Genomic DNA, 8,166 nt, shown 5'->3' with positions numbered 1-8,166 from the left:
TTTCTAAGTCCAAAATATACCCCGCGGCCTATCCAAAACTCACCCGAGCCCTCGGGGCTCCAAACCAAACATACACACAACCTCAAAAACATCCTACAGACTTATTCGTGTTCTCAAATTACCAAAATAACCTCATGAACATCGAATTAAACCTCAACATCAATGAAATTTCTCAAAACTTCTTTAAACATCAAATTTTGCATTTAAGGTCCGAATCACGTCAAATGGATTCCGTTTCTTACCAAACTTTACCGACAACACATATAAATCACATCGAACCTGTACCGGGCTCCGAAACCATAATACCCAAGTCCCATATTTTCCTACGGACCCTCTAGGACCGTCAAATCAAGGGTTCGGATCCGTTTACCCAAAATATTGACTGAAGTCAAATTAATTCATTTAATAGTCAAAATTTATCATTTTTTTCACAGATTTTCACATAATATTTTTCCGGCTACGCGCCTGGACTGCACACGAAAAATCGAGGTGATGCTAAAAGAAGTTTTTAAGGCCTCGGAATGCAGAATTTTATTTTAAAACAAGTGATGACCCAAGATCATCACACAAATTGTGGTGTTGGAATTGATTTTTGGAATCAGCCAAAACGGAAGGAAAACATATGGATAAAGATAGAAATAAGAAATATCTAAAGATAAAGATACTCTTGAAGTAATAGTTAATTAGTTCGTACATTATTATACATCATTGGTGGCTCCATTTTTGTATCCCTAAATATAAGAAAATAGTACTCCATACTCAATATACTTGAATCTTCTCAATAAAATTCCTACCATCGCCTCTAATCATCATATAACCTTATTCCTTTATAATGAATTTGTAGACTAGATCGACCATGTGAAATATAACTTAAATTTGGTACCCCCACACGTTGGACTTTGTAATTTTTATCGTGATGATTAGATCCTTACATCCTTTATTAAAATCGTTTTAAGTTGGAGTCATGGAATTTTTTTGATAGAAAATATTTGTACCCGTCTAATCCAAATTAATATAAGACAATATAAATTCGAATAAATCGGGGCTACACTGCAAAAAAAAACAAAAAATAAAAAAACAAAACAAAACTTTTAAACGCAGTTTTTGTAGTTTAATTCTAAAGAAAGATAAAAATAAACATAAAATTCATTCCATTTCCATTTCAGCAACATCAGGAGAGGTCAACTAGCGTGAATCGCCTCCCTCTTCTCCGATTCCACCGGCCCAACTCCGCTAAATTCCGCCCAACACGATTCGGCTTTCGGCGACCGGGAATTTTCTCTGTCCATCTTCTCCGGCGAGCTTATCACAACATCTTTATCCGGTAAAATGTTTGTCGTACGTTTTCTTTTCCTGTCTTTCGGGCTTTTTTTCCCCCACCAGACTGTAAGTCCTATGTGTATTTCCTAGTGAAATAACTTGACATTCTTAACTTGTGAGCAGAATTTGTATTTTAGAGGTTAGGGTTCAGTTAATTTTTGTTGAAAATTTAGCATTGTGACCTTGCTATGTTATAAGATTTTATTAGCTGATCTGCTTATACAAATTAGTAGTAAACTATTGTGAAAAAGGGGTTGACATAAATAGAGAAGCAAGAAATTAATTTGTCAAGACTTTGCTTTTGGGGAAATTTCATTAATAACTAGGACTACTATTTCATTAACAATTTACTAAGGAAAAAAAACTAGCTTGATTCAAATTTCCCCATTACCCTTTTCCTCTTTTGTACGTTTAGATTTAATGTTAGTAGCTAGTTCTAAAAATCAAATACATTGTCTTTCTTTGCTTGTGTTGAAAATTTGTTAAATTTTAAAAGCTTGTTTGCAAGTTTGATACCCTAACTAAAAGAAAATGTAAAGTTGCAAAACTTGGAGGAGACTTGGACTGTTTCTAGTCCCTTTGAAATTTGGTCGAAGCTTCTCTTAAATGGAGGTTACAGTCCGTATTTATTATTTCTTTGTAGGTCTTATGCATTGTCCTAATAACTTTGTCTGTCAACTGAAAAATCAGAAGAGAAACACAAAAAGATGTTGCCTGTGCCGAGAAGAGCATCTGAGGTCCCCTTTCGATTGCCAACAACAAGAAGGTGATTGGGGCAACAGGCAATTTTTCCAGTTTCAAGCCTTATCCACACTTTACATCTCATCCCCCCGTCAACTCAATTTGTTGCCAGCTTGGATTCTGGTCTAACCAAGAAGAAAAAAATGGCAAGGTCGTCAGACCCTGGCACACAGCGGCAGATGAGCCTGGACCTTCTTCCCTCAGCACTAGTTGCCACTGTGATGACAAAACTGGACATAGGTTCTATCCGTTCTCTGGCATGCACTTGCAAGGCCTTTCATTCATGTGCTTCGCACATGCTTCGCTTCATTCCCAGTTTCCATCTCCTTGTAAGTCTATTTTGGAGTAATATTTTTGTACATGACTTATCATGTTCTTGTTGTCTAAATTGGTTTCTTTTTATCAGGATATTGCTCCGTCTGCTGAATTGTTAAGGCCGTTGCTACCTCCCAATCCTTACCTTCATAGCTTGAAGGTGGATTGCACGCGACTTGATGATTCATCCCTTGATTATCTTCTGCAGCCGACTTTACAAGAGCTTTGCCTCCATAAGTGCGCTGATTTCAGCGGAAGGCTTCTGTCTCAGGTCGGGCAGCACTGTAAAGACCTCAGGTTATCTCTTCCTCCCAAAGCTTTTGTTAACTTTTTCTCTGTAGAAACCAAAGTTTGAGCTTGTATAATCACGAGGATAAAGAAAACTCATTTGGATGTTTCATTCAGTTGATTATTAGCTTGTTTGTTAGTACATTTTATTTTTATCTTCAGGTTTCTTTATCTGAGTTCTTTGGCGGAGAAGAGAGGCAGATCAATTGATGTATCTGATCTAGAGGTCTTATTTGGCGGATGCACTCAGCTGGAAGTAAGGCTTCTTGAAAGTGTGGCATAATAAAGATTTAATTCATTAGGATAACAAATGGGCTTGTGGCGTAATAAATATTTAATTTATTAGGATAATAAATAGGCTAATCAGCATTTTTTCTAAATCGAAGAACATTAGCTAAGATATCGTGTGAACAGCCTATCAGACAAGCGAAAAAAGTTTAACTCAAGCAAAAAAGAGTATAGCACTAAAAGTGGTGCAGCTGTATGCAATATCAATATTTAGCTTTTTCGTAGAACATATCCCGTCAGAATTCTTTCCTTTTAGTGGTTTCTATCATAGCCGTTTTGCTAGGGTGGATCCTGGATGAGTCTCTACAAGTCTTCTAGTTCTTTCACTTCACAGCGGTTTGTGCTAAGAGTAACCAATGATGCACATACCTTATCCAATTTCATGATAAGAATTGGCTAGGTAAAAAGGGGAGGGGGTTAGGAATCATTCAAGTATTTCATCATTCAAATTCTGAGATTTCTTTTGCTTTTTCGTTCTTTCTTCAGGTTTTAAGGAAAGACTGAAGCATTTCGTACTTCACTCCTAACTTTTTCTTGACAGAGAGTGGGAATAAATCGTAAAAATTTTCTGAATAAATTAAATAGATGGCCCCAGTTATTTGTATAATGAAGTTATAGGCTTATTGTTAAATTTGTTCAAATGACAATATGTAGGCTTGTACTTTTAGAGAAAGTAAGACATTGAATTAAACAAATAACAATAAATTATCAAGTGAGACTGCCAGTCATCCATACTTTTTTCTGGTGATGAATACATCTATACTACTTCCTCCGATTATTTTTATATTATAGTGTTTGACTGAACACGAAGTTTAAGAAAGAAAGAAAAACTTTGATACATAAGCTAAATATATATGACATACCAAAAGTATTTTTAGAATCTCGTGGTCTTTTATAAGAGCACGTCATTAAGATTCTTTTAGTAAGGTTAATAATTTGAGAAAATCTCCTGTATACAAGCAGGATATCAAAGTTGAGAATCTACAATAAAATGATTCTCTACTAACGAAACCCAATCTTCTATATAAAAAAAACTACGAATGAGATGCTCTTCCTCAAACATACATAGTCATTATTTATCCCTTTGAAAGCTTTCTTATTTCTCTCCTTTTACAGGACCCACATGAGTGCTAGTGGGGCAGCATCCCAGGTTCTCCGACTTCTCTTCCTTCTTCTAAATGTCCAATTGGGAGTGTCTCCTTCATGTGCCGAGCATCGTCCATTATAGCTTGAACCATCTCAAAATGTCACGCCACATAATGAGTTCCCACCTGACAATGTAGGAGAGGGTGGTTCACATCTTCGCCTAAACATTTGCATAAAGCACCATAAAATGGAAATGCCAAAATTAAAGAGTTTTTAAAGGTCAAACTTGTCAATCTTTTTGAGTGGACCAAAAATAAAAGAGAGTCATTGCAGTGGAACAGAGAGTAATAATTTAGATGTACCTTGATTTCCCACAACCATTTTTACTGAAGAGTGGTAGATATGGTCCGACTTTCTTGTGAAGTCTGCCTCATTTATTGCTTTGAAAAATTACCTTATAACTCCACAGCGTATAAATTGGAAAGATCAACTAGGTCATTGTGTTATTGGTAAGGAGTTATTCTTTTGTTCTACGCTTCTTCTCTCATTGCTCGCTATTCCACTGTATTTGGGGAAATAAGCATCTCACGTACGTAACTACATTTAGGATTACTGCTAACACGATGTGGGCCAAGTTAATAAAATTGTCCAGGCATATAAGCCTTAAAATGATGAAACCAGAATAATAAAAAAAGCATTAACAATTATTACCAAAATACTTCTTTTACCAAGTAGTGACAATTCTCCTTGATCATAGTGAACCATACTAATTTAACTGACTAGAGTATGGTGAAAACTCTTGTTTTTAACTGTCATGAGGGATTGCCAGTTACCGGATCAAGTGACTTAGAGGGTTACCGTTGCGCCCTTATATTAAGAAATAGAAAGGCTCTTACCGTGCTTTAGCTTGGCTGGATATTGTTTTCTTCATTCATATATCCGATCACCAACTTGCTTTGAATTGAGGCATAGTAGTAGTTGTTGTATTCTTTACTCCTGCTTTTAGGCATGGTGTATGTGTACAGTTCACAGGTTGTGTTTTGATTATAGTGAAGTGATTTTTAAGTAGGAGTTGGAGAAAGGCTTTTGAGTTGAAGGACTGAGTGTAGTGTTGTGGTCTCGTCCTTGGTCTTCTAAGGCACCACATGTTAAATGCACTTAAATGCGCTTGATCTCCACCGATTTTGAAAAGTCGGGCTTACATTTTTTGAGGAAGGAGATTCCATCGTGAATACGTTTAACCTCTAATTTTTCCTAAACTGCTGAGCAACAATAAGGTCCATTCTGAGTAGGGGTGGTGAAGATATTCTTTCTGTTTATAAATAGTTCTCTGCAAGTTTACCAATTCAAAACAATAAATGAAAAACTGAAAGCCTAAAATACTCACAGAGAAAGCAAATGGCAAAAGTTCCCTGAACAGACCTTTATTTTCATCAATTGATCTTTGTTTACCGCCCACCTTCCTTGCAGCTAGGATGGAAGATTTGGGAGGTCTGAGTCTTTATTGCAGTTTTTTTTTTTTTTTTGAAAAGGTAACATATCTATTATACTAATTAAATCATCATCACAAAAATTGTGCTGGAAGCCAGAATGTACATCATGGAGATCTTAGTCAAAAACCAAAAGCGTAGCATCCTTGTTCTTCTCACAAGGAGCCTAAGACTTCTATGATTGAATCATGGTCATCAATACTTTATTGCAGTTCCTTTTATGATTTTACTGATACATGTTGCGCTGAGCATGTTGTTTTACTTTGTAGACTCTGATCCTGATGTTTGATGTCTCAATGTTTTTGCGGCATAATTTTGCTCGTGTGTGGGCTATCGCCCCTGCAACACTGTTATCCCTTGAAGTGGGTTATATTTCTTCAGTAATGGTGACAGAATTACTTAGCCCGCCTGTGATACCTTATCAGTCAATGGAGCATATTCAGCCATCCATATTACCAGGAATACAGAAGTTATGTCTTTCAGTGGATTATATTACTGACACCATGGTCAGCACAATAACTACAAATCTCAACTGTTTGACACATTTGGACCTTCGAGACTCACCAATTATGAAACCAAGATTGGCGTTTGATCTTACCAATGCAGGTATTCAACAAATTAATCTGCACGGGAGATTGAAACATCTGTCATTGGTGAGGAGTCAAGAGATTTTTCCAGCTTACTTCAAGCGAGTTAATGATCTCGGTATTCTTCTTATGGCTGATAGATGCTCAGACATGGAAAGTATTTATCTTGGTGGTTTTTGTCAGGTTACAGACACAGGTTTTCGAACAATTTTGCATTCATGTGCTAAAATATATAAGCTGAGGATCTATCACGGGCCCCACTTGACTGATCTTGTATTTCATGACATTGCTGCAACTTCGCTTACTTTGACACATGTTAGTTTAAGATGGTGTAATCTTTTGACGAACCATGGTGTTGCACGATTGGTTTCCAATGAAAATCTTAGTGTGCTTGACTTGAGGGACTGTAGGAATATTGGGGATGAAGCCCTCCGAACCATTAGCAATCTTTCTAAATTGAAGGCTTTACTGATTGATGGTTCTGATATAAGTGATATGGGATTGTCCCATTTATCAAAAGGGGCAATAAGTTCGCTTGTATCATTGTCTGTACGAGGGTGCAAGAGACTAACCGACAATTGCATTTCCTTTATCTTTGATGAATCTTCTAATTGTGAATTGAGAGAATTGGACTTGTCAAACATTCCGAACCTATCTGATGCTGGTGTACTTTTGCTCGCAAAGAGACGTATTCCACTATTTGAGCTTAGAATGCGTCAATGTCCGCTGATAAGTGATACTTCAATTATGGTTTTAGCATCAATGAAGGTTGATGAAGAAGGGTGGTATGGAAGTAGTCTACGGCTGTTGGATCTCTATAATTGTGGGGGTATCACTCATCTTTCATTCCAATGGTTAAAGAAGCCTTACTTCCCCAGATTGAGATGGTTGGGAGTATCGAGTTATGTCAGCAGGGATGTGCTGGATGCTTTATCCCGCAATAGACCATTTCTGCATGTAGGTTTTCATGGGGAGGAGCTGGGGACGACTGACCAATGGGATAATACAGACAATCTTTATATGCATGACTATGATGAAGTTGATGAGTTGGAACAATGGCTTGATGGAGAAAATGAGGGTGATGATGAGGCCATTCAAGAAGCAGAAAACATCGCATAACCTCATGCTGTAAGATGCCAATTATTTTATATAAATCTATGATAAATCAACAGTTCTAGTTTTGTACTATATATTGTTACGATTTCAGATTCGTACTTAGCTCTACTGTTGTAACTTCGCATTTGTTATGACAATTCTTGATTTCGAATGTTGTATAGATTGTCACAATATGACGTTTTGTACCTGGCTTGGCCTACCCTTGTAACAATCAGTTTGTCGAGTTAATGCTTATGTTGGTATTTATCAGTTTGAATGGTGATTTCAGTTGTTTAAATTAAAACTTTGATGTTATAATAGGCAGTGAATCTTTGCATACATTTGATGAGCATCACCTAGTGCGCTACCGCAAAGTAAGAAGGAAAACGGTCTAGAAGAACCAAAGTGGCAAATCTATCTCATTTCTTTGCATATTTTGGCCATATCTGGTTCTGTCTATCCATGTAACACTGGAGGTTAGTATTGCTTGCTTTGATTCCTGTCCGGAAAAAGTGGCTTTTAGCGGAAACACCAAAAGGATTGTCCTTTAGATGTGCAGATGTTGGAATTGCAGCATATCCTGTTCTTCACGAGGTTGTGGCGCTGAAGAGAGGAACAATTGGAACCTTGTCATCATGCATGTTTCCTATGGATAAGTCCAATCAAACATGAGATAAACTCATCTCAAATTTAATTTCGAGATTAATTATCCCTTATCTCTCGTACCAAACGAGCCCTTAGAGTTATCCTGCTTAAGTCGTGCAGGCCTGCAACTTTTAACCCTACCAAGGTTTGTTAACTTGCTTTCATGTTGGATCAGTGCCCCTCCTATGCTGCAATTGTAGAGTGAATAGCATAGCTATATCGTTAGATAAGTACTACAACAATTACGTTTCAATTCCAAATAAGTTTGTGTAATTACTAGGGTAGTAATTACATAGTTGTGTAATTATGAC

General features: G+C 36.9%; 1 protein-coding gene across 5 annotated transcripts; it reads left to right on the top strand.

Annotated features, from left to right (window-relative positions):
• The first annotated feature begins 1,122 nt into the window (after positions 1 to 1,122).
• On the top strand, positions 1,123 to 7,857 carry LOC107795379 (F-box/LRR-repeat protein 10). Of its 5 annotated transcripts, XM_016618016.2 has the most exons (6): positions 1,123 to 1,324; positions 2,011 to 2,390; positions 2,468 to 2,673; positions 2,827 to 2,920; positions 5,798 to 7,243; positions 7,532 to 7,857. In XM_016618016.2, exons 2-5 carry the CDS (start codon positions 2,205 to 2,207, stop codon positions 7,232 to 7,234), a joined length of 1,923 nt encoding a protein of 640 aa, XP_016473502.2. In that variant the 5' UTR covers positions 1,123 to 1,324; positions 2,011 to 2,204; the 3' UTR covers positions 7,235 to 7,243; positions 7,532 to 7,857. The 5 variants fall into 5 exon arrangements, with proteins under 5 accessions (XP_016473502.2, XP_016473495.2, XP_016473516.2 ...); XM_016618009.2 differs by lacking the exon at positions 7,532 to 7,857 and having other exon boundaries at positions 5,798 to 7,487; XM_016618030.2 differs by lacking the exon at positions 7,532 to 7,857 and having other exon boundaries at positions 1,964 to 2,390; positions 5,798 to 7,487.
• The last annotated feature ends 309 nt before the right edge of the window (positions 7,858 to 8,166 follow it).

This window comes from Nicotiana tabacum, chromosome 7, assembly GCF_000715075.1.
Source record: "Nicotiana tabacum cultivar K326 chromosome 7, ASM71507v2, whole genome shotgun sequence".
In the NCBI taxonomy this organism is placed as follows: domain Eukaryota; kingdom Viridiplantae; phylum Streptophyta; class Magnoliopsida; order Solanales; family Solanaceae; genus Nicotiana; species Nicotiana tabacum.
This window is presented reverse-complemented; position numbering and strand designations above follow the sequence as displayed.

Coding starts and splice junctions, on each gene's coding strand:
- LOC107795379 (XM_016618016.2), top strand. CDS start 2,205: ATGGCAAGGTCGTCAGACCCTGGCACACAGCGGCAGATGAGCCTGGAC. Junction 2,391..2,467: donor TTCCCAGTTTCCATCTCCTT/GTAAGTCTATTT, acceptor TCTTTTTATCAG/GATATTGCTCCGTCTGCTGA. Junction 2,674..2,826: donor CAGCACTGTAAAGACCTCAG/GTTATCTCTTCC, acceptor TTTTATCTTCAG/GTTTCTTTATCTGAGTTCTT.